General features: G+C 43.8%; 2 protein-coding genes across 4 annotated transcripts in view; both read right to left on the bottom strand.

Moving 5' to 3' along the window:
• The window catches only part of kiaa0586 (KIAA0586 ortholog), a 126992-nt gene that overhangs the window by 94837 nt on the left and 4757 nt on the right, over positions 1 to 27398 (bottom strand). For all 3 annotated transcript variants that reach the window (XM_046307833.1, XM_046307835.1, XM_046307834.1), the window contains exons 8-9: positions 26001 to 26183; positions 15577 to 15709 (exon numbers count right to left, since the gene is read on the bottom strand). In XM_046307833.1, coding sequence (XP_046163789.1) covers positions 15577 to 15709; positions 26001 to 26183 — 316 coding nt within the window. The remainder of the gene's footprint in view (positions 1 to 15576; positions 15710 to 26000; positions 26184 to 27398) is intronic.
• On the bottom strand, positions 7429 to 10656 carry irf2bpl (interferon regulatory factor 2 binding protein-like). The gene has a single exon (XM_046307838.1). It carries the CDS (start codon positions 10109 to 10111, stop codon positions 8102 to 8104), a length of 2010 nt encoding a protein of 669 aa, XP_046163794.1. The 5' UTR covers positions 10112 to 10656; the 3' UTR covers positions 7429 to 8101.

The raw sequence follows: 27398 nt of genomic DNA, 5'->3' as shown, positions 1-27398 counted from the left end.
ACAGTCGACTGACTCCCCCCGGAGCATGTGCTATCTGACACACAGTTGACTGACTCCCCCTGGAGCATGTGCTATCTGACACACAGTCGACTGACTCCCCCTGGAGCATGTGCTATCTGACACACAGTTGACTGACTCCCCCTGGAGCATGTGCTATTTGACACACAGTCGACTGACTCCCCCGGAGCATGTGCTATCTGACACACAGTCGACTGACTCCCCCCGGAGCATGTGCTATCTGACACACAGTCGACTGACTCCCCCCGGAGCATGTGCTATCTGATACACACAGGCGACTGACTCCCCCCAGAGCCTGTGCTATCTGATACACACAGGCGACTGACTCCCCCAGAGCACGTGCTGTCTGACACACAGTCGACTGATTCCCCGGAGCACGTGCTGTCTGACACACAGTCGACTGACTCCCCCCGGAGCATGTGCTATCTGATACACACAGGCGACTGACTCCCCCCGGAGCATGTGCTATCTGATACACACAGTCGACTGACTCCCCCCGGAGCATGTGCTATCTGATACACAGTCGACTGACTCCCCCCGGAGCATGTGCTATCTGATACACAGTCGACTGACTCCCCCCGGAGCATGTACTATCTGACATACAGGCGACTGACTCCCCCCGGAGCATGTGCTATCTGACACACAGTTGACTGACTCCCCCCGGAGCATGTGCTATCTGACACACAGTCGACTGACTCCCCCTGGAGCATGTGCTATCTGACACACAGTTGACTGACTCCCCCTGGAGCATGTGCTATTTGACACACAGTCGACTGACTCCCCCGGAGCATGTGCTATCTGACACACAGTCGACTGACTCCCCCCGGAGCATGTGCTATCTGACACACAGTCGACTGACTCCCCCCGGAGCATGTGCTATCTGATACACACAGGCGACTGACTCCCCCCAGAGCCTGTGCTATCTGATACACACAGGCGACTGACTCCCCCAGAGCACGTGCTGTCTGACACACAGTCGACTGATTCCCCGGAGCACGTGCTGTCTGACACACAGTCGACTGACTCCCCCCGGAGCATGTGCTATCTGATACACACAGGCGACTGACTCCCCCCGGAGCATGTGCTATCTGATACACAGTCGACTGACTCCCCCCGGAGCATGTACTATCTGACATACAGGCGACTGACTCCCCCCGGAGCATGTGCTATCTGATATACACAGTTGACTGACTCCCCCTGGAGCATGTGCTATCTGACACACAGGGGACTGACTCCCCCTGGAGCATGTGCTATCTGACATACACAGGCGACTGACTCCCCCCGGAGCATGTGCTATCTGACACACAGGGGACTGCCTCCCCCTGGAGCATGTGCTATCTGACACAGGGGACTGACTCCCCCTGGAGCATGTGCTATCTGACACACAGGGGACTGACTCCCCTTGGAGCATGTGCTATCTGACACACAGGGGACTGATTCCCCCTGGAGCATGTGCTATCTGATACACAAGTCGACTGACTCCCCCCGGAGCATGTGCTATCTGATATACACAGTTGACTGACTCCCCCTGGAGCATGTGCTATCTGATACACAAGTCGACTGACTCCCCCCGGAGCATGTGCTATCTGATATACACAGTTGACTGACTCCCCCTGGAGCATGTGCTATCTGACACACAGGGGACTGACTCCCCCCGGAGCATGTGCTATCTGACATACACAGGCGACTGACTCCCCCCGGAGCATGTGCTATCTGACACACAGTCGACTGACTCCCCCCGAGCATGTGCTATCTGATATACAGTCGACTGACTCCCCTGGAGCATGTGCTATCTGATATACAGTCAACTGACTCCCCCCGGAGCATGTGCTATCTGATATACAGTCGACTGACTCCCCTGGAGCATGTGCTATCTGATATACAGTCGACTGACTCCCCCCGGAGCATGTGCTATCTGATATACAGTCGACGGACTCCCCCGGAGCATGTGCTGTCTGATATACAGTCGACTGACTCCCCCGAAGCATGTGCTATCTGATATACAGTCGACGGACTCCCCCGGAGCATGTGCTATCTGATATACAGTCGACTGACTCCCCCGAAGCATGTGCTATCTGTCAGGCCTTTCTAAATATGGATTAACAAAAGACAAAAGGAGAGTCTTATATTACAAGAAACCTGTGTGGAGAAAAAGAATGCAAACAATGCAAAATATCAAACAGAAGCTTAGAGGGAAAGGGAGCGTGCAGGAAAAAGGCAGATATAGCAATGTATCATTGAGGGGTGAACGTACAGAACATTCTCATCTGTGGGATGAATGTTGCAGAGAACAGTGGGCCCCAGTAGTAGTTGATATTGATGGCAGTCTGCCGTCTGAACTCTGTGCTCTTGGAGGGCTGGGGAGAAACCCGAGGAGCACGCAGCTCAGCGCCCCTTCCCTTGCTTGTGGCAGCAGCCTAAGATGGCTGCCAGAGCCTGGTGTAAACAAGGCAGAGAATGAAAGCGCTACATTTCTCCAGCCTGCATGCCAGGGACTGCAGGGGCAGTACTAACACAGAGTGCTGTGGGTGGAGTTAACTCCTTCCCTTCTCCAGCTTCCTCACGTTGAACATGAGAGAAGAATTACAGATGGCTTTAAAAACATGAGGAAATTAGGAATTATGCAATAAGGAGTATAACAAGACTAGCTAACTTCAGCCGGGACAGAGAGAGAGAGAAAAAGAATCAAATCTGAAGGTGCTAGCATTTGAAACTAGAGGAGAAAACGGGTGACCTTATTGTCAGTGTTTCCAAAAACAACACCCCTTTATTTGTGCCCCACTAAACAGGGGGTCCCCTCTAAGATTTGGCGGTTAACTTCAGAATGGCTGCAGTAGGCTGCATCTCTCTTGAAAAGCAAATGTTTTGGAATTCTTTCCAAAGGGTATCAGCACTGGACAATTAAGGAACCTGATTTTAAATGTTTTTTTTAACTTTTTTTTTAAACGATAAATAATCTCTGCCAACCAATTTAAAACATTAATTTGATAAGAGGACAATTGGACAGACATGTATACACACATTCTATTTAAATTAAAATGCACTCGTGGAAACAACACATGACTAAATGCATATGTAAAACGAGTAGGACGTTGCAGATCAGCTCTCAAAGGTGATTAAAACCAAAAAATATAAAAAAAATACGCAACATCGATGTATTTGTCCAGCTAACTATCAAATCAATTGAGTGAAGACGCTCTAAAAAGAGATCACAATAAATGAAATAAAAACTCAGCCTTTCCAGCTCTTTTTATTTTCTGAGAAATAAGGCGGGAGGACGAAGGAGAAAATAAGTGGGAATTTAAAAAACAGAAACTCCTCTCTGCGCTGCGGCTGTGCGTCGCACAAAGAGGCAGGAGGGAGGGCACACGCCTGCAGCTCCCGGCAGCTCATTCGCCAGAGAGGAATGTTTGAGTGCATACATTATCTGGTAAGGAGGCCCAGGGCTGTGAAAGATAGTGCTGACATCACCATCTATAAATGGCTGGGCTTTGAGACACTGGGAGGGAAAACAAAACCCTTTCCCCACACACACTTCCCCTCCCCCTAAAAACAGCATGCTCGAGTCTTGACCAGATGAAAGTGGTTTGCTTGTTTCTATGAGAATAAAGGAATCTGGGATTTCAAAGCTGACCTGTGATTTTTGTGCATTTGTAAACCATCTGCTATATGTTACATATATTTTGACACACCGAATACGTCCAGGCATGTCATGCGCATTGTTTTGTTGCTATTCGGGTAATGTAGTATTACCTCCAGTAATGCAAAGTTACAAAAGCAGGCAACATTTTATACGATGCAACGAAAAAAAATATATATATATATATATTATTGAGTCGAAGCACGACGCAAATTAACCAAAAAGAGAGTCTGTGTAAGGGGAAACACATCGTCCTTCCAGCGCACGCAGGGTTAACCACCAGTCTGTCGTCTCCCTCCCTCCCCCCTTTGTGTCCGCAGCACATTCCTGAATAAATGATGTTTTGAACAAGGCTGGTAACCCATGGCAACAGCAGAGCAGAGCGGTGGCACTGCAGAGTAACCTTTGGGAAGGCGGTATTTTCATCTGCTGTAAACTTTTCCTGGCTGGGGAGAAAGGGGGGAATGGGAGGAGGGGGGAGACAGGCTGGCATCCCTGGCTGGCCAACAGAAGGAAAACATACTGATGTGATTTGAGAATGTAAGCTGAAACAGTCCACTGAAAGCCTGGCCTCTCCAGACTAGGTTTGTTTGAGGAGGGAAATGGGGTTGGAATTATATTTCTACACTGTAACGGAAGAACATTCATAATCACGTAGCTGCTGTTATATGTTTGTTCTCTGGAGGTAAATGTGTCACGAGGTGCTGGAATTAACTGTTTAAGTGGTTATGCACTGCAATAACACAAAATCCCCTTTAACCTCGTAAAAAAACTACATTCTAGTTTTTTATTATTTTTAACTAGGCAAGTCAGTTAACAACAGATTCTTATTTACAATGAGGTCCTACCGAGGCCAAACCCAAACTGGAGGACGCTGGGCCAGTTGTGCGCCGCCCTATGGGACAATACCCCAAGAAATGATGCAACTCATCATTCAAGACATCAGAGATATCAGTCAACCACTTAAGTTGAGGATAGACACAACAGACAGACAGACGTCTGTTGCACCAGCAGGACCTCTTTCGCTTGGCCTCCCCTCCTAGGTCTATGTGATGGAGCAGAAACCCCCTGCAATTCCATCGACACCAGCCTTCCTCCTACTCCCGATGACACTGCACACGCTCTGTTCGGCTTGGCACCAACAGCCGCGGACGTACTTTCACAATGCCCATATTTTCAATCATGTATTTGAGCCTATTAGATGTGATCCGTGCAATTCTTAGAAGTTGCAAAGGGAGGGCATATATAGACATAGACACTTTCAGAAAAATGTCTGAAGAAAATGTGGTCCCTTTTCAGTTCACAGTCATCATTTTTTCACCAGACAACCTATAAGTATAGAAGGTGTTTATCGACTAAACCGATTCCGGGATTTCACGCAACATATCAGCTATTCCAGACGCAATCCAGCAAGAGGCTAGAGTTTGTTACCTCAGGTAATTCAGAGGTCTGAAGGAGAAAAGAGACAGTGTTTTGCACTCAGAATGAAGGCGGTGGTGGTACGACGTGAGTGTGTGTGTGAGGCTGCATTTGAATCTAACGAGTGAGGAGTCTTGTGAATTCTAAACAGGTCGAAAGCAAGAGAGGGAGAGAGAGAGAAGAGAGATCCTTCCCTGAGGGGTGTCTGAGTGAGTAGGTGCCTCTGCTCCCTCCTTTGCATGCACACTGCAACCTGAAACCTAAAGTATTGAGACAGCCAAAGGCACCTTAACCATGGAAGGGCTGCTCTGTTCTGTTTTAGCATGACAATAGAGACATGTTCCATCCCAAACCAGGTGCTTTGTTGCCTCACAGCACCTGGGATAGATAGGCCAATGGAAACTGAGGCACTGCAATGCACCATTAGATGGGTCGCTACGATTCAATGCCTCAATCCCAGCCTAAGGACTGTTTTTGTTGGGGGTGTGCACATGTTGGTAAATAGAGAGATTATTTTGGATATACTATAGTCGGATAATGCCGCCTGGGAGATGAAAAAAGTGAGAAAATGAGTGTGAGATTTGTTTTTAAATCAGACTTCGAGAAAGGGGGGAGGGGGTGTCGCTTACTCACTCAGACAGCTGCTTTCTCTATTCAAACTGATGAGCCAATTTGTGTGAACCAAATTTGAGAAACTCGACACTAACAACCCCGTCTTCCTCTGGCGTACAACCAATTATTTTGACCATAGCATTCCCCAGGGCGATAAAAACCCTACTTTGAAACAGGGACGGTAACCAGGACAGAGTATTCAAAACTAACTACGGGCAGTCGGGTCGGAGCATTACATAGAAGACAGGAGTCTCTGCGGAAAAGTCCTTACTCACCTCTCTATCTAAAGAACCATCTCATAACCCACCAACGAACAGGGATGATAAAGTACAAGGGCCGCCACCTCCAACAATCCCAGGCTGGAGGACAGACCCCAACTAAACTCAGACACGTCAGCCCAATGTTTAGGCTACATCTGGGCTGCTGCCTTCACATGACCAAATACTCCTCAACGGGCGTATCAAAGCTCTTCTCCTCCATTAACCAGTATATATGTAAAACCCAGTATATATGTACATCGGTTGGTGCTCTTGGGGAGAGGATACTAGTTTGTGACATGTTTCCGGGACATACACAGCAGCCATTGTCTTAATCTCTTCCCGAGCTCACGTACAGAAGGCTCTAGTTGAGCCTGGTTGGTATTTATGGGGTTATCTGACCTCCCAGTCTCGACCTGCTCTATGCGCTCCATGGCACAGAGCCACGTGGGATTGGGAACCATGCTGCCTGCTGCAGACTGTGTGTACATAGGACCATTTGTCTCCATAACCCAGAGCAGCGCTAGGCTATTAAGCCCGACTCACAGCTACATAACAGGCATGCACCAACCGTGCTATATATCTATATTATCACCGGCCAATGGAACAGTGAGGAACCGTGTCCAATGACCGCCTGCCTGCTGCATTGAAAACGATGAATGCCTTCCCTTTGGCTATACGGAGGCATGTGCAACAATTTTCAGACAGAAGCACACAGGGAAACACGGGGAAATCGTAGTACTGCTTGAGCATGCACCAATACTACAACCATCAGAAAGATGAGCTGTCGTTAGTGAGAAGCATGTTGTAACAGCTGACTGTTACAAGCACCTGGAGGAGAGCAACATGACATTCAATGCCAACTTGTTGAGGCCGCTTTTTCTTGTCTTGCCGAGAGGCACAGCCGTTAAAATTGTGGGCATATCCAATGCAAGGAACCTATTTGCCATTCAGATAGATGCAACTAAGTGATACTCATTTGGGGGGGGGGGGGGGGATCTGTCAATGTGCCCTTGAGCAAGAAACGTAACCCTAATTGCTCTTGTAAATTGCTCTGGACAAGTGTGTCTGCTAAATTACTAAAACGTTCATTTAAAATGGAAAAATATTTAAGCAGGGATCATCCCTGTAGAATGTAAAGCAACGTTACTTTGAAAGGGGGTATGAATAAAAACCTGGCATCATCTGAGAGATATATAAAAATATATCTGAGTACATGGTTAACTTGGCTTTGCAGCAAGGTGTGTGTGTAATAAACACTTATGAATATAAAACACGTTTGAACCAGGTGTTAATGTCAAAGGTTGTCATCTCCAATTAGAGCAAATCTTATGTCAAGGACAACATTGTAAATAGTTCAAATGCTATGGTTGAGAAATATACTGATGGACACAAAACTAAAAGGAATGATTCATTATACCTCAGGTGACCCAGAGTTTGTAAGTCTAAACTTGTTAAATAAAACTGACATTTCACCCAGGGTTAATATCAATGGAATTTATTACAATTTACTCAGCTCCAAGGCACATTACAAGTCTTCTGTTACTACAGAAATGTATAAACAAACAGTTTACGTTCATGTACAGCATTTTGCTCTACCTTTTTAAGCATCCGTGCATCATCAAAGCAATCTGGAAGAGAAATTAATAACACGTAGTAAAATATTTTTGATCACAAGATGAAAAGAGATATTTGCTGTAAAAAAAAAAAAAAATTAAAGATATGAAATAAAATAAGGAAGAACAAAAAAAGTCCCCATATTGATTTGTACCCAATACAGGAGTTAGGGCAATGTAACCTGTTATTGGATATTCACTATGAGTAGTTTAATTTTACAGACATATATTCATTGGGAGTAGAAACTGGCCTTTTTATAATGAGAGAAGTGCATTAATTGGAAGGAATAAAACTGCAGCAGTGATTATAAAGTTAGTGCTTTAACTCGTCACTGCCACCCAAATACAACACTACTACCCGTCAAAACACCCTCCATAACATTAGGGGACATGACATCACATGTTCCTTTGTTTAAAAAAAAAACAGACATGAGGTGGAGAACGTCTCTGTACATCGACTATTTTTGTCCGTTTTGAGTAATCACACGTGTATATATTCGACTAAAATTCACGTTTTTATGGGAAGCCATAGATCACACCTATGGGTCCCTCTCCTTTTTTACCTTAACGTCCCCAGCTAATATTGTTGCTATCTCACCTTGCATGAACGCCCAAGGCACATTAGAACCTACCAGGGGGCATTTCTCTCCGCTAGGACAATACACCTCGCCAGTTGCTCCCTGCGCTTTGATGCTCTCTCGAGAACAAGGGAAACAGAATTTATGGTTGGGAACTGACGGACACTGAACGAAATGGGTATCCTCTAAACGTTCGTGGCAAATGGTACAACACAGAGGTCCGTTGTTTGCCATGGGAGAATCTGGAATGTTTTGCGCGTGGACCTGATCCAAGCCAGAATGCGCATTGGACTGAGAGGGAGTCCCGGCCAGATTGAGATCTCCGTTACGGGAAGCCAAACGCCTCTGCCCAGAAACAGAGGCTGGGGAGACTGGGCTGCTGTTGTTATGCCTGGTGGATGTTGTAGAGTGAACAGAGTTGTTGTCCTTCGGAGAGTGCGCATTGCCCAACGTGTCCGCGACAGACATGAGCGCGGCCATTGGAGACTGTCCATTCTGGGAAGCAGATTCAGGGGGTGTGGCGCGACTTGAGTGAACAGAGTGGCCAGGGCCAAGCGGCGGAGGTCCCCCGTGTGAGGCACCGAATGATCCGGATGCCATGGTCAGTTTTAACGCCTCGCTCTGGCTGGCCATCCACTGCTGCCTCTGCTGTTCTTGTTCAGATAGTTTCAGCGCGCTCTCTACAGAGTCAGGTTCCGGGGAGGCTTTACGCTTTCGTACGCCAGTCCTCGGTGCACTCGTAGATGGCAAGGCACGAGGGATGTTGACCAAAGCAGTGGGCAGCAATGGGCAGCTGGCATCGATGTAGGGCTGAGGCAACATTTCAACCCCCAGCCCCTCTTTGAAGAATCGGACCGATTCGGGCAACAAATCGCCGAGGAGTCGCCAGTCCCCCGAACCATGCTTTTTCTCATACTCCAAATATTTAAAGCCCGAGGAAAGCCCCCTGCCAAAGTCTTTCATGCAGTCCTGATACATTTGTTTGGCCACCCCTGATGCGCTGGAAAATATATTACCAGATCCACTTGGGTACTCGACAAATATTTTCAATTCATAGTCCATTCCAGGCTTTGACACTGCATCGAAAGCAAACACCCTACCCACGAGTGAATGATCCTTTTTAAATCTCACATCAAACGGGGAGCTGTTCGAAAGAGTAACCAAAGTGTCCCTTACTATTTTAGGTTTGTTTCCCCAGTCTTCGTTTCTGTTCCTTAAACTTTCACTGAGCTCAGCCAAAGCCTCTGCGTTACGCTGTTTCTCTTTCAGATCTCTCTCTTGGTCAGTGCTCGACACAGAACCTGGTCGTTTACCTTGTTCTGACATGGACTGAGCGGCCATGGACAAAGAGGGTCCCACAATGGATGGGGGAGGGGGGCGGCTGGACAGGCTATGCGAGGCTATGGCTGTTGCCGAGGAGGGTCCATTCAACATGGTCTGTGGGAGAAGGTTGGGGGGAACGTTCATTTGTCCTGGGACCGCAGCGAGACCGTGGCTCCGACGGGAGTTCGGGCTCTGTCGGTTCAGTTCTGGGGGACCATCGTCCGGTTTGGGGAACCCATTTGGACCGCTCATTCCATTGGGAAGTCTGCTGGCATGGGCGCCAATACTGGAGTAGTCAAAGCGAGGTCTTTCCGCACTCAGAGAGTAGCGGTCCATCCCCGACTGTTGTTGTTTAGAGGGTCCATCCACATGGCTGATTTGCACCGTCTCCTTGGCTGATATTGCCGACTGTGTTTTTACTGTGGGCGGCGGTGGTGGACCGGGGGATCTCCCCCCTTGGAAACCATGAGCTCGTTTGAGGTGGCGTGCAGTTTCGATAACAAACTCGATCCGATCCGCACCTTCATAATTCACACAACCCCTGCACACTGCCTCCGTAAAATCCCATATCATAGCCCACGGCATACGGGGTAAATCGCACAGGTAACATGACTGTCTCCGAGATGACGATACTTGTGCAGAAGACATGTTTAATGTCCCTTGCCTTGGTCCTTTTCCCCCAGATTCTTCGTTCGGAATTCTTTTCAGTCCGTGAATTTGTCACACAAAAATAAACCCTCTTCTTCTCCTGCTCCTCTCCTGACTTCTGATGCCAGTGACTTGCAGTGTTGAGTTGTAAGAATTCAATTTGCTTTAAGCGCGCTTCACATCCTTACTTAGTTTGTGATTTGGAATTTTGATTGTGCCTCCACGTCTCCTCTCCCCAATTGGAATGCCACCTGGCTGGAGCAGTGACGCAAGCACCACGTTCCGCAGTTCCTTTGAAACAAATGACATGCCACTTGTTGCTTTCCAAACGCGCAAACTCAAACCACTCCCTCCTAATCTTCTGAATGGACTGGGAGCTCGGCTACACGAGCGCACGATGCTGACCAAATTACATGCAGCAGAATACGGGTTTGCACAATATTGGCATTTATATTAGATGTAATCATTATACCATTCATTATTATTAAATAAACATGTATTCTGTTTCAAACAGGTTACTTTTGCTTATGTCAGCAAAACTAAACCTTCAATATGATAAAACAATTTATGATAATGAAACAAACTAATTTCTTATGCGTCGTGCTTGCAATGCAAGGACAGAATAATAAATGATTTTATATCAAACTACTCACTGAATCAAACAAAACGCCTGACTTTTATGTAATCCAGTTCATTTCTGACCAAAATATGCTGCTTAATCTGATTGAATTTGGCAACCGATTCATTGCATATGAGTGATTACAATAACATTTGATTACAATAAACAGTTGTATGCATAAGAACATGTTTCTTTTTTTAAGCACAGTGTGATGGCTAAAATAAATCGCGGTAGCTCAGCAATACCCTCTGTAATAATTACACTGGGCTAGTTGAGCACTGAGCTAGGGGTTCCCAACATGTTGATTGTTAACCTATGTACAGACAAGCATAGTCTGCACTGCGCCCCATCCATCCTCCCCCCTTTCCCCAGTCTCCCCTTCCTGATTAACAACACCCAGTAGGCAGGCGGAGCAGAATTTTCTGGAAGAGGAAGAAAAACAGTGTAAGGCAGCAGAGGGAGGAGGGAAGAAAAGTAATATATTGCCGTCTACACATACCGCTGGCACAGAACTGAACGGTGGTTGGTGTGTTCCCTCCGTCCAGCCAAGAAGGGGCCAAGTATGGCCTCGGTCAAGAAAGAGTCAGCACCATGCCGCCGCTTTCCCAAAACAATGTTGCTTTCACTGTACCGTGCTTTTAGGCTAAATGGGTGCTGTGTGCACATTGGTGAATAATTGTAAATACAGTGTTTTGAGTACAGTACAGACTGTAATTACAAACACTGATAATGTCTCTGAAGTCACAGTATATGAAATATGCGAAGCACGTAGGATGCAAAGTCAGACCAAATTAGATGATTGCACTTCAACATATTAACTGCCTTCCTTTTAACTATATACCCAACATAAAATCATCAGCAATACCTGATTTTTCTCCCAGCCCATCCAGTGGCAGGGGAAGCTAGAAACAACAACAGGACTGAAAGAAAAAATGGATCGGTGTTTTTCTTCAGAGTCGGTGCCAGACAGAGCAGGCTCTATGACTACCAGCAGCAGGCAGCAGCTGAGATTGTTATGTGGACAACTGTCACTTTATTTGTGCTCCAGGGATTGTGAAGGACAGGCTATGAAAGAGACAGCCATCATCAGTCAACAGAATTGGAGCAGACACAGACATGGGCCTGGGAAGAGAAAAGTGTTTGTTCCATTTACTCCAACACTAAGCTCAATACTATTCCAACACTATCAATAGCTGTGCCTGACGAGCGTGGAGCACAATCGTACAGTCATAAAAGGTCAATGATCCTCAAAGCATGTGGCAACACAGTGTTGTAGACATATGGATGGACTTACAACGTAAGCGTATAAGAAAACTATGCCACATCAACTAACTAACCAGCGACCTGTATCCATCCATGTAAGTGGTCGTTCTGCAGTTTAAATATCATTTGCTGAACTCAACATCGCGGCAATATTAAAATCAGCTAATTCTGCCTCGGATGACTTCAAAAACAAGCAGATACATAACTCTACACACTGTCTGCCTCAGCACCAGCCTCGAGCTCCCCTCCTTCCTGAAAGGATCCTGTGCAATCCCCACGGTCCCTCATGCATACACTGAGCTGCTCACACACCAACTTGCTCTCTCTCTCTCTCTCTCTCTCTCCCTCTTTGTGGAACATTTTGCGGGGCCCACACAGTCAAGCGCAGGGGTTAATTTTTTGCTTCCGCTAAGCACCTGGCAAGTTGCCAGACAGATGAATTCTGGGAAAAGGTGAGACTTGCCAAGTACAAACTGCCAACATTAAGCAGGCCTGACAGCTCCTCTTTTCCTCCAAACTTGGCAGCAGTTCAAAGTGCTCTTTCATTTGAGATGTTGGCAGACTGCCAGCAGCATGCAGATACAGTGCATTCGGAAAGTATTCAGACGCCTTGACTATTTCCACATGGTGGAAAAAGCCTTATTCAGCCTTCTTCTAGAATGGATTAACCCCCCCCCCCCAATCTACACACAATACCCCATAATGACAAAGCAAAAACTGGTTGTTAGAAATTGTTGTACATTTATTAAAAATTTAAAACAGAAATATCACTTTATTCATAAGTATTCAAACACTTTTCTCAGTACACCTTTGGCAGTGATTACAGCCTCGAGTCTTCTTGGGTATGATGCTACAAGCTTGGCACATCTGTATTTGCGGAGTTTCTTCCATTCTTCTCTGCATTTTCTCTCAAGCTCTGTCAGGTTGGATGGGGAGCATCACTGCTCAGCTATTTTCAGGTCTCTCCAGAGATGTTCGATTGGGTTCAAGTCCAGGCTCTGCCTGGGCCACTCCAAGGACATTCAGAGACTTATCCCGGAGCCACTTCTGTGTTGTATTGGCTGTGTGCTTAAGGTCATTGTACTGTTGGAAGACGAACCTTCACCCCAGTCTGACGTCCTGCGCATTCTGGAGCAGGTGTTCATCAAGGATCTCTCTGTACTTTGCTCTGTTCATCTTTCCCTCGATCCTGACTAGTCTCCCAGTCCCTGCTGCTGAACATCCCCACAGTATGATGCTGCCACCACGCTTCACTGTAGGGATGGTGCCAGGTTTCCTCCAGATGTGACGATTTCAGGCCAAAGTGTTCAATCTTAGTTTCATCAGACCAGAGAATATTGTTTCTAATGGTCTGAGAGTCTTTAGGTGCCTTTTGGCAAATTCCAAGCGGGCTGTCATATGCATTTTACTGAGGACTGACTTCTGTTTGGCCACTCTACCATAAAAGGCCTGATTGCTGGAGTGCTGCAGAGATGGTTGTTCTTCTGGAAGGTTCTCCCATACATTTACATTTAAGTCATTTAGCAGACGCTCTTATCCAGAGCGACTTACAACTCCACAGAGGAACTCTGGAGATTCTTCAGAATGACCATCGGGTTCTTGGTCACCTCCCTGACCAGGCCCTTCTCCCCAGATTGCTCAGTTTTCCTGGGCAGCCAGCTCTAGAAAGAGTCTTGGTGGTTCCAAACTTCTGACGGAGGCCATGTTGTTCTATGGGACCTTCAATGCTGCAGATATTTTTTGGTACCCTTCCCCAGTCCAATCAATAGAACTTACCACAGGTGGACTCCAATCAAGTTGTAGAAACATCTTAAGGATGATCAATGGAAACAGGATGCACCTGGGCTCAATACAGAGTACCATAGCAAAGGGTCTGAATAGTAATGTAAATAAGGTATCCTTTTTCTAAAATATATAAAATGTGCAAAAATGTCTAAACCTGTTTTCGCTTTGTCGTCATGGGATATTGTGTATAGATTGATGAGAAAAAACATGAATTGAATCCATTTTAGAATAAGGCTGTAATGTAACAAAATGTGGAATAAGTTTAGGGGTCTGAGCACTTTCCGAATGCACTGAAGACTACTTTACCTACTCTCTCCCCTCACTCTCAGATGGAGCTGATAAATGCCACTGTCGTTGTCATGGGGATCATTCTGAGTTAAGTGGCAGACCGGAGTGGTCCTGTAAATAACTGCATCTACTTTTCTCTCTCTCTCCTTTGCTCTTTCCTTTTATGCAAATACTCTTTACAATCACGCACACACACACACAATTTGTTAACTTACGCTGTTCTTAGAGTTGAGAAAATACATCCTTTATCCCTTTAATGCTGAAATTGTAAAGGTCTTTGAAAAGCATTGTCCCTATTCTCCTTTGCTCTGTTTTAAGCATACTGTATGCCAATAATATACACTACCATTAAAAAGTATGGGGTCACTTAGAAATGTCCTTGTTTTTTAAATAAAAGCACATTTTTTTGTCCATTAAAATAACATAAAATTGATCAGAAATACAGTGTTTACATTGTTTATGTTGTAAATTACTACTGTAGCTGGAAACGGCAGATGTTTCATGGAATATCTACATAGCCGTACAGAGGCCCATTATCAGCAACCATCACTCCTGTGTTACAATGACACGTTGTGTTAACTAATCCAAGGTTATCATTTTAAAAGGCGAGTGGGAGGAGAAAGAGGAGTGGGAGGCCCTGCCAAGAAGGCCAGCGTCTCGGAGTCGCCTCTTCACTGTTGACGTTGAGACGGGTGTTTTGCGGGTACTATTTAATGAAGCTGCCAGTTGAGGACTTGTGAGGCATCTGTTTCTCAAACTAAACACTCTAATGTACTTGTCCTCTTGCTCAGTTGTGCACCAGGGCCTCCCACTCCTCTTTCTATTCTGGTTAGAGACAGTTTGCACTGTTCTGAGAAGGGAGTAGTCCACAACGTTGTTCGAAATCTTCAGTTTCTTGGCAATTTCTCACATGGAATAGACTTCATTTCATAGAACAAGAATAGACTGACGAGTTTCAGAAGAATGTTATTTGTTTCTGGACATTTTGAGCCTGTAATCAAACCCAAAAATGCTGATGCTCCAGATACTCAACTAGTCTAAAGACCAATTTTATTGCTTTATTAATCAGAACAACAGTTTTCAGCTGTGCTAACATAATTGCAAAAGGGTTTTCTATTGATCAATTAGCCTTTTAAAATGATAAACACGGGTTAGCTAACACAACGTGCCATTGGAACACATGAGTGATGGTTGCTGATAATGGTCCTCTGTACGCCTATGTAGATATTCCATTTTTAAAAATCCTCCGTTTCCAGCTACAACATTAACAATGTCTACACTGTATTTCTCATCCATTTTATGTTATTTTAAATTGACAAAAAATAAGAATTTCTAAGTGACCCCAAACTTTTGAATGGTAGTGTACATATTAGAGTGTATGAAATAATCACAGTCAAAGATTGATGGGCAAAATTAGGGAGGACAAATTCAAAGACAAAATATATCCAATGATTCTTTCAAATCCTGAAAAAAATGACTGACCACAATTTTTGTTTTCTTTCTCCCTTACCTGGATTGCGCTGGTTGCTGGCAGCCTTCGTTGGGCGTTGCCATGGCAGCCCTCGCAGAAGATTGCTGCTGCACACCTCTGGTTGCCAAGCTGTTACTGTTGTTAGGGACAGCCTCCAGAAGTCTGCCATTTCCTGCAGAGACAGAGAGACACCAGCAATCAGCCACTCAGTCTCAGACACCTGCATCAGCTCAGTCAGCACTTTATCTCCCCCTCTCACAGTATTCTACACAGGGACACAGGAATTCACATCGCACGATGAGCTGATTGCTTCACAGGGCGTCATGGGTTTCTGCTTACATTTTCATCGCAATCTCTTTCTTCTGTGGATCATTTGCTATACTACCGACTTTGTCACACAGAAATTGCATCAATATCGATTGTTGGATCCAAATGGCTTTTCTCTCTAGGCTAACGAGTTCATGAGTAAAAGGCAGATGGGTGATATTGGTTGTATTCATAGTCATTGTCATCAATGTATTGGAATGCTTAGCTCAGTCAGGGGTATGACACCCATAGAATCTAAAGAATACAGAGAGCGAGTGAAATCAGTTAAATACACATGGATAACATACGCATAACATATGGATAGAACACTGCCTGTCTGGTACAGGGGTAGGCAACCCTGGTCCTGGAGTAATGTTTTTGATTTAAATGACCTTGAAGACCAGTTGTTGTTGAACTTAGGCAATCACTGAACTGGTCAATTAGCTCAGTTGGTCAGGTGTGGTGCCCAGTTGGAACAAAATCCTAGCCCTGGTCTGTATGGTCTAGCTAGCATAATAATTTCCTCTGGTCAAAGGAGAAAGGTCTCTTCCCACTTAAAACAATATTGACTCCAACCAGTCAGGAAGCGAGAGGTTTTACTCCACCCAAAATCTGTCAATGAAAATAAGTCTATGAAGTGAGGAATTTTTGGATGGAGGTCAATGAGTGTCGAATACATGTAAAAAATAATAATAATACAAATAAATCTATGATTTGCTAAGTGAGGCTTATTTGATTGAATAGAAGTTCCGTAATGGTTAGGTTGTTAAGAATGCACTGATATAAGTGGATGCACATGGCTACTTTGGGGGAAAAAAAGAGACTACAGCATCTCGGAGTTGTGCCTGTTGTCATAGAGAAAGATAGGAGGGCTCATCAAGGATAACCCGTTCTGGCACGGACATTGCCATTGAGGGCTGGCACCATTTTAAAGTAGTAAACAGGGTGAGGATTCCTATGAGTTGGGAGACATCAGCCAATGAAAAATAAAATTGACTACTTTAAAACGGAGATAGCCTCAATGGCACGGTCATGTTGTCACAGATGCTATAATGATATAGATACAAAGCTGAGTCCTCTATCTATCTCTATGGCCTGTTCACACGCATATCTGCCCTCTCTTTGGCTAGAATGGTCCCACCTGATCTCACCTCCTCCCACGTGCCTTCAATCTTTGATGTATTTCCAATGTTAGAATGTTCTGTTGACTATCTCGTCAATATAATAGACCATCTTTGCTCTAACATGCTGTCATCTACAGCTCAGTTGGTAGAGCATAGTGCTTGCAACACCAGGATACTGGGTTCAATTACAGGGACCACCCGTATGTAAGAATGACTAAGTCGCTTTCGGTAAAAACATTTTCTTAAAGTGTCTGCTAAATGGCATATATTTAACATTATCACACTATGTTGAATCAAGTAGGACTAAAAGCAATTGAATGGAATTTCATGGAAACAAACTTTCTCCATCAGCACAACAAATATAATGATTCTGAGCAGAGTGAAGTGCTTATTACAATATAATTACAACTGGATGTTGTGCAACATCATGTCTCACTGGATAGTGCCAGCAAATATTCAAACAAACAAAGCAATATACTTGCAAAGCCGCAAAGAACTCTGCCAACTCATTTCAAACAAACCAATGTGGTGCATAGACATAATATATTTCTCCCACACTGTGCAATACTCTTTATTTTGGTACCTGGGAATACCTGGGGGTGGGGGAAGGGGGGCACTGCTGAATGAAAGAATTGGAAAGAATTGGTCGCCTGATTGCCCTCCATCAGCTAGTAATGCATGCCCCACCACGCCCCCTGCTGACCATCAGCTGCAGGCCATGGCAGGTAAGGGCACCACGCTAATAATATATAGTCTGCCATTTCTGTTCAAAAGGGCATCTCTACAGGGGCCAGACATGACCCGAAGTGGTATTTCTCAGGCATTGTAATGGCAGCATGGAATCCAATCAATGATGAGTGGCAAAACCTAAAATGGTGGACTTGGCTGAAGGAAATTATAAAAAGAACCTTCTATAAAGCAACTTAAACTACAAAGTCATGTTTTGGATCACCCGGAAGAAAGTGGATGCTTACCAAAACACATTAAGAGATTTCCTTTGCTTATCATAAAAGGTGTGTTCCACTGGTGTAATTATGAGTCTACAAAAGCTATCCAAAATGAGGACCCCGTTGAAATCACCGATAAAATGCTGTGTTTTTATGCAGATCAGAAAAGCAAATACATCCCAATTGACACCCTATTCCCTACATAGCGCACTAGGGTAGGGTACCATTTGGGGGGCATTTACCTCATGTGATCTGGTGCTTGGAGGAAACACCCCTCACAGAGGAGAAAATTAGTCCTGAGTCTGTGTCATTCATCAGAATTAGGCCCAGGCTGACAGATGAATGCTATAACTGTGTGTGTGAGTGGGGGTTCTAGTATGGCTGGGGCTTAGTCTGTGTGTATCCGGATGACTGATGATGAAACACTTGAAGATGACATCACATTTAAAAAAATAGGAGACTACCGAGCGAGTGCTTCTCGAAGACACGTTTTTATTTCTTTTACCTTTAATTTAAGCAGGCGAGTCAGTTAAGAACAAATTCTTATTTTCAATGACGGCCTAGGAACGGTGGATTAACTGCCTTGTTCAGGGGCAGAGCAACAGATTTTTACCATCAGCTCGGGGATTCGATCTTGCAACCTTTCTGTTACTAGTCCAACGCTCTAACCACTAGGCTACCTGCCGCCCCTATGGGGAAGTAGTGTCGTTGTGTTCCAGTCAGATTCCTCAACATGAATTAATTATGAGAAACAGAGAAGGGCAAAGCCACTGCGATGTGAGATATGTAATTTGAGGCATTCTAGCTACATCTAGATAGTACTCCACATTTATCTACAGAAATCAGATACCACGGGTCTCAGTACCAAATCGATACCGTGGTCAGTTATCGTGATTGGCGAAGGAACTGACCCCACTTGCGTTTGTTGATTTCCAAGATAAATCATTGATTCTAAAATTACGGTTCACACACTGGTCTCCTTGAACTGCAATTATCTTGTCATTATGTCAGAAGGTTTTACATCGTGTAAACGACGGTGTTCTGGAAATCGACAAGAGCGATCAATCGTAAGTGGCCTGAATCATGTCATGGGTTGTTTCACATATGGTTTGATGATGTGCTTGAGAAACAAAGGACTATAAATAGCTAATTCTCAAAGAGAGCAGTTTGGCAGCTGGTGAAAAGAAAAATAGAGATTAAAAAAAAGAGAAACTGCAAAAGGAGAAGAAATAGCCTGGTTGCCATGACAACTGGTTTGGAGGTACCACCAGCAACAAAATGGTGCCACTTCAGACATCTTATGGCATAACATACTAGTCTGACTAACACCTAACAGAGTATGGAACGGCTCTTTGATGTTGTCGGCACAATGCGTCCATAATGAAGGGGGCTGTGTTTTTACTAGTTGGCTCTTCGCTGTGTCTTTCTCACTTAAAACACTCACACACAGCCCCCAAACATTATAACATTTGGAGAGATCCAATCAAACCCGTCACACAACTTCTGAGTGAATATTGCATTAACAAACTGCCCCCTTTCCAGACCAGTGTCTCACAGCTCTCCCTGCGCTATGAGTCACGTGGGTCGAGTCTGCCAGGCTAACAACATCCTCCCTCTCCCTCAAACATGCTCTAATCACTACAATAACCAGTTAGTCACACCAAATATGTGTAGTACATAAAAGTACATTCCATCACCGTGCTTGTTATGCCGCAGTGATAGCTCATGAACATTTATGTCCAGCTTGAATAAATTCTAATGGATAGAAATTGCAAGTGATGATAAATCCAAGTGATCTGACAATGCACATTTAAAAATATGTGAACAGACCGCTATTCGATACAAATGTTAAATTCCCGTACTCAGTGCATTCCCTTATCACGACTGTGTCCCTCTGACTGCATTACTGGCTTTAATAGGGAGGCTGGTCAAGTAACACTGTTGGACCACTGTTGGCCAAACAAAGCAAGGGTATCGAGTCAATCTTACAAGACCAATGCATTTCCCAAATGTCTCCCTTCATTTCTGACAGCACCCGCTCACGATCCACCCATACAGACAAACTCACACACGGATGATTTCGAAGCCATAATTAACACTCCGCTCACCCCCCACACATCCATCACCATGGATACCAATTCTAGAGAGGGAGGCCTATTCAATTTCGAGGGGAAGACTGTCCAAGGCTTTCAGACGGCAGTGTCTAGGGTGTAGCAGAGAACCTGGCACTGATCTTTCTCCCCAACATGTAGCACTAGACTGCACACAAATTGCAGTTGAACAGAGGACAGAGGAGGAGGAGGAGCCAGTAATAGTCCTTGTGGTGAATGACACAATGACCAGAATAGTAGTTATATGACCTTTCTGAAGGTACGGTTGTTGTCAGTGTGCACTCGTTCAAAATGGCTGAGTGTATATACACACTATCACCAAGAACTATATTTGTTCAACCCTGGTGATCTTCATAGGTGTCTTGAAGTTGACTTGCTTGCTGCAACATCTATATGTGAAACATCAATTACCTCCACATCAACAAAAAGGCACATCTATTCAGATGTTAAGTCCCCTATATGGGGAACTTTGAGCGGTTCTGGACCGGTTCCGACTGACATTTTGGTGCACAAAGCGCTCTATGAGCGCCGTAGGGTCCCGTGCCTTATCGTGCTAGAAAGACCCATCTGTCTGCCCTCCGCTTCCACTCTGTCAGCGGAACCGACTTGAAGTGTCAGGTTTCACACCCCACATTTGCATAGGGAGTGACGTGTCACATTTTCTGGTTTATCCAGGCAAAGAATACATTTGCTCTCCCTCTGAACAACAGAGCTCAGCCTGTGAGATGTCATATGAAAGTTGACAGTCTAGAGAATCCAACCGTTGTGGTTTCATCTTGCTGTGATATTCTCAGCATGATTTAGAGCTCTCAACATGAAGAAAAAAAAAACTCAATCATTTCATAGAATTAAAACAAGACTACTTTCTCTTGGTCAAAATCACTGTGCTTAAAGCTGAAGTTGCAACGAGACACCATTTGAATGGACGTTTAGGAGAAAAATTCTCTGTATTCAGTTATATGAAATAGAGTCAATATTGTACTACACCGATGCGTCGCAAAATACATTTACATATACATTTTATTCAATCATTGCATCCACACTGCTTGCGGGAATCAGTGAGCATCTGTGTGGCCAGGCGCTAAAATATAAATTGGTTCTATTTGTGACGCTCGACAAGTCCGGCCTCTCCCATCTCCTCATTGGTTTTTAGGAGCATATACCCACATGGGTGATTGAAAGATGAACTTACGTCCACACTCCAGTAGGTTGTAGAAATGCTGTAAAGTTGGTTGCCAACCGCCATATAAAGTCCAAAGAGGAAAAAGAAGCCTTAAGGAAGGAGGAGAGATGACGAGAAACTAATTTGGTTCACCGTTTTATCTGTGGATGAATTGTCTGAGTTGAGGACCTTGTGCATTTCAGGTAAAATAACAACCCAATGTTTATATACCAGCAACAGCAAGCTAGCTAGCTAAATAGCCATAAATGTTTAATGATTTTTGACCTGTCCCCAAATTAATAATTGGTTCAGAGGTTGTTTTGATATTTCAACCTGCGTGTCCTGATCCCTTCTGGTGCGAGTGAACAAAATCAACGTGCGCGCGTCCGGTTTGGTCACCATGGAAGTATGGTCATATGTATTATGCAGTTATAAGAAAGGTGAAATCTTATAGTAAGTCGTTTATAATTTAAATGTGACTATATTTCGAAAGAATTTCAGTAATTTCAGGCCCCATTGCCCAACTTTTGTTGAATAGGTGGGAAAATTTGTATTGTACTATATACTTGAGTTTGTGTCTTCAAAAGTGAGTACACCTCAGCAATTTATAACTATTTTTACCAGAAAGGTGAGTTCCAGACCTTTCTGAAACTATGCAACATGTTCATTTAGGTGGAAATCTAAATTTTGCCCTATCATTCAACTGGTTAAAAAGCCAACTATTTGTTCACAAAGTATTTCAAGAGTGATGGCTATCAATTGTCAGTTAAGACAGTTAAGAACAAATTCTTATTTACAATGACAGCCTACTCCGGCAAAACCCGGACGAAGCAGGGCCAATTGTGCGCCACCCTATGGGACTCCCAATCACGGCCAGATGTGATACAGCCTGGATACGAACAAAGGACTGTAGTAATGCCTCTTGCACTGAGATGCAGTGCATTAGACCGCTGCGCCACTCGGGAGCCCTAAAATTAAATCAATAAACTGAAGCACTGAAGGGCGCAGTCTGCCTTTCTGTCTGTTTGTCTATACTTACACAGCCGTGCACCAGCCATTGTTTTCACCTGAATAGTTTCACCCTTAAATGAGTTTTACACCAAGAGAGAGGAGCAGGACCTAATCTTCCCATGCAACTGAATGGATATTGGCAGCCAGTACAATATAACAGCAGTACAGAGTTAATATACTGTACAAAAATATAAATGCAACAATTTCTGAGATTCATATAAGGACATCAGTCAATAGAAATACATGATGAGTCAATCACCACCTTCCGGAGACACACCACCTTCCGGAGACACCTGAAACCCCACCTCTTTAAGGAATACCTAGGATAGGTTAAGTAATCCCTCTCACCCCACCCCCCCTAAGTTTTAGATGCACTATTGTTAAGTGACTGTCCCACTGGATGTCATAAGGTGAATGCACCAATTTGTAAGTCGCTCTGGATAAGAGCGTCTGCTAAATGACTTAAATGTAAATGTAAATGAATTAGGCCTTAATCTGTGGATTTCACATCAAAGGGCATACAGATATGCATCTGTTGGTCACAGACACCTTCAAAAAAAACATTTGCCTCACAATGGACTTCAGGATCTCGTCACGGTATCTCTGTGTATTCAAATTGCCATTGATAAAATGCAATTGTGTTCGTTGTCCATAGCTTATGCCTGCCCATACCATAACCCCATCCCACCATTGGGCACTCTGTTCAGAACGTTGACATGAACAAACCGCTCGCCCAAACGACACCATAAACGTACATGGGCTACCGTTGTGAGCCCAGTTGAACATACTGTCAAATTATCTTAAATGATGATGGAGGTGGCTTATGGTAGAGAAATTAACATTCAAGTCTCTGGCAACAGCTCTGGTGGACATTCCCGTAGTCAGCAATTGGAAGCTCCAACAGACATCTATGGCGTTGTGAGTGGCCTTTTATTGTTCCCAGCACAAGGTGCACCTGTGGAATGATCATGCTGTATAATCAGCTTCTGGATATGTCACACCTGTCAGGTGGATGGACTATCTTGGCAAAGGAGAAATGTTCACTAACAGGGATGTAAACAAATTTGTGTAAAACATTAGAAAAATATGCTTTTTGTGCATATGGAACATTTCTGGGATCTTTTGTTTCAGCTCATGAAACATGGGATCAACACTTTACATGCGTTTATATTTTTGTTCAGTATATATTTATGCGGTGCGACCCTTTTCCCTCAAGAATACCACCATGTTCCGCCTACACTGTTAAAATGTGGCCTTAGTCAATGGTGCTTTGTATGGATTTAATTCACATCTCCAGTGATCAGGAGGCTGCATTCCAAGACTTGTGGCTGGGGAGACCAAGAAGGGCCCAGCGGCCATTGTAATAATTCAAAGTAGTCTTGGTGCTCGGCCAACAGAGACAAACACAGGGAGATTAAGTACGATTATCACAAAACCAAGACGGAGACGTGACGGACCGCCAAAACATGAGCTGTATGTATGGTATGTATTTATCATTGTATCACACAACCTGTCCAAACAATATGTTCATAAGTAAGCCGTAGGTCTACTTGTAATGAATGCTTAACATTGACAGACAATAATTCCAAAACACACAGTGCAGTATGGCTCGTTGTACAAAGCACAGGTTTTCCATTCAGTGGGTAACATTTGAGATATATTCTGGAATGCAGATGCTGACATTACAACAAGTGTTGACCTAACTGCAGTATTGTGTAGAAAATGACCAAATGGAAATGTGTTGAGTTGGCAACGACATAAAATTATTAATGACATTCTTGTAAATAACGAGACCTTGTCAAACAGAGGAGTACAGAAGGCATCTGGTTATTTGTTGAATGAACCGAGGTTGAAAGTAACAGTTGTTTTCCTATTCCATCTAGGCCTGTCCCCGAGGGAAAAAAATATTGGTCGACCAAGAGTCGTCTGTTCTTTCTTCCAATCGATTGGTTTAAAACGTTCAAACATGTATATTTCCATATATAGACTCATCCTATGTGTTTTAATCAAATCAACTACATGCACTGAGCTTGTCTGATGCTTTAAGCAAACTGTTTGATGACATAATTAAGACACACAAACGGACTAAAGCGTCCGACCAGCAATTGATTTGATAGTGCCGGTCCAGGGCCTGACCTATAGCCTATCATAATCACATCAATAAATTGGTTATAACAAACGCTGAACACCATAGCAGCAAAATGGAAAGACAAAAAAACAACACCGCATCAATTTGTGAATGCATTTTCAGAAATCTTTTTTGTTTACGCCTACTATTCAATGGCCACGTTGTTATTTTAAAACTAAAATGCTCGATTGCATTTGAAACCATAAATAACTCGTATGCTGTTTGATGACATGAACAAATACATTTTTGATACAGCAGCCTAGAGAAGTATTAAAATATAGGCTTACGTAAACAGGATGTGCTCTTAGGCCTACAGCTCTATTGTGGATATACAAGGCTGCTTTACTAAGCCTATTCATGATAATGACATGACTTATTATTATAATGACGATCATAATAACAATAAGGAGACCAAGGAAAGAAATTGGGTTATCATCATTATTATAAACATAATTTTTCGGACAAGTTGGAACAGTGTAAACACTAAATAAATTATAAATAATGCCAGAGGCTGGTCTAACAAAAAACCTAAAGCCTTTATTACAGCATAGCAAAGATTAAAAACAGACAATTTTGTGAAATTATTTATCCGACACATGGGTTTCTTGAGGCTTGCGGTTTACAGAATCAGTAGGCTATTAAACAAACAGGCAACAGAAGCAGGATCTGTTTTATTTCTGTAGATATATATATATATATGGATGATTTATAAAGCCAGGCACATTTATCAGTTAGGCTGTTGATTATTAACTAAGTTTTGGTTTCCTCTCTACTCACTTTTCTTAGACAATAAGGCACAGGTTGTTTTCTAGTCTCCTCATTCTGCTGCTGCCTCCGCCGCATTGTTCTCAACACCAATATGCTGGTTAACTTTGCTATTATGCACATAGCAACATGGTCTAGGAAAAGGCGCCAATTCAACAGCGCACTGATGCGTTTCAGAACCGTGGACAGCGACCACTATCCAACGCGGGAGAAAGCGCATTTGTTATAAAATAATATTATTTTTATTAGTGTTGCAACAATGTTCTTATGTAATATAACCATATACAATTTCAGTAGCACATGTCTTAGAGTGATGGACTGTGCCATCCCCACAGCTTCCACAATGGATCAGTCCACTCAGACAGGCGCCAATCAGACAGTTGTCTTGTACACCATGATTTTAAAAGTTATAAAATGTGCTGCTGCTCGACTAAAGAAACTTTGGTCGAACATCAGCCGAAATATCATACAAACAATCGACAAATGGGGTGAGCCTTATTTCCATCTCATCAAGGGGTGACAAAGATAAATAGCCATCACAGAAATCAACAAAGACAGGAAAAAACATAGTGACATTAAAGCCTATGATCAAACCCTGTTTTCAGAGTTTTGGAAAAAACACTGCCTTTTTCAAATCTCCTGCAGAATGAAGCCTGTGCTTCCTAAAGAGCCAGAAGGTTGGAGTGACGCTACTGCCACCAAGAGGTGGAAATATAAAGGACTTGCATCTGACAAGAAATCCATAGAAACCCATGGGTACATCCAAAATGGCATCATATTCCCTATATAGCGCACTACTTTTGACCTGGACCCATAAGGCTCAGCTCAAAAGAAGTGCACTATATGGGGAATTGGGTGCCATTCCAGACAGCCCATGACTTAACAGATGCAGAGACACTGATGACTAACCTTGCTGTGCTGTGCGAGGTGTTTTCTGTGTCCTGTAGCTGTGCTGCTGTGTAGCGCTCTGTGTGTTCCGGACGTTGGTGGTGTTCCAGCGCGTAGGCTTTGGGATGACCCTGCGAGGAGCTGGGGTCTCCAGAGGGCTCTTACCGTCTCCTCCCCTCTGCTGGCTAGATGGGTCTGGAGATGCTTCAGAAGAAGAGGAGATACAAAGCAGATGACATACAGTACCAGTCAAAAGTTTGGACACACCTACCTCATTCAAGGGTTTTTCTTTATTTTTACTAGTTTCTACATTGTAGAATAATAGTGAAGACAACAAAAATATGAAATAGCACATATGGAATCATATACTAACCACAAAAAAAGTGTTAAACAGATCTAAATATATTTTAGATTCTTCAAAGTAGCCACCCTTTGCCTTGATGACAGTTTTGCACACTCATGGCATTCTCTCAACCAGCTTCATGAGGTAGTCACCTGGAATGCATTTCAATTAAGAGGTGTGCCTTCTTAAAAGTACATTTGAGCCAATCAGTTCTGTTGTGATAAGGTAGGGGAGGTATACAGAAAATAGCCCTATTTGGTAAAAGACCAAGTCCATATTATTGCAAGCTCAAATAAGCAAAGAGAAACAAAAGTCCATCATTACTTTAAGACACGAAGGCCAGTCAAAGCAAAAATTTCAAGAACTTTGAAAGTTTCTTCAAGTGCAGTCGCAAAAACCATCAAGCGCGATGATGAAACTGTCTCTCATGAGGACCACCACAGGAAAGACCCAGAGTTACCTCTGCTGCAGAGGATAAGCTCATTAGAGTTACCAGCCTAGGAAGTTGCAGCCCAAATAAATGCTTGAGTAACACACATCTCAACATCAACTGTTCAGAGAAGACTGTGTGAATCAGGCCTTCGTGGTCAAATTGGTGCAAAGAAATCACTACTAAGGGACATCAAAAGAAAAAGAAACATGCTTGGGCCAAGAAACACAAGCAATGGACATTAGACCGGTGGAAATCTGTCCTTTGGACTGATGAGTACAAATTTGAGGTTTTTGTTTCCAACTGCCGGATCTTTGTGAGATGCAGAGTAGGTAAAAGCATGTGTGGTTCCCACCGTGAGGCATGGAGGAGGTGGTGTGATGGTGTGGGGATGCTTTGGTGATGACACTGTCAGTGATTTATTTTGATTTGCTTAACACTTTTATGGTTATGACATGCTTCCATTTTTGCAAAAGAAAATTAAATTCACTGCTCGCACACAGAGTGAGTCCATGCAACGTATGAAGAAAATGTTTACTCCTAAATGTATTTAGGCTTGCCATAAAAAAGGGGTAGAACATTTATTGAACTCAAGACATTTAAATCTTTCAATTTGCCATTAATTTGTTATAATTTTAAAAAACAT

The sequence above is a fragment of the Oncorhynchus gorbuscha genome, linkage group LG17, assembly GCF_021184085.1.
Source record: "Oncorhynchus gorbuscha isolate QuinsamMale2020 ecotype Even-year linkage group LG17, OgorEven_v1.0, whole genome shotgun sequence".
NCBI lineage: Eukaryota > Metazoa > Chordata > Actinopteri > Salmoniformes > Salmonidae > Oncorhynchus > Oncorhynchus gorbuscha.
This window is presented reverse-complemented; position numbering and strand designations above follow the sequence as displayed.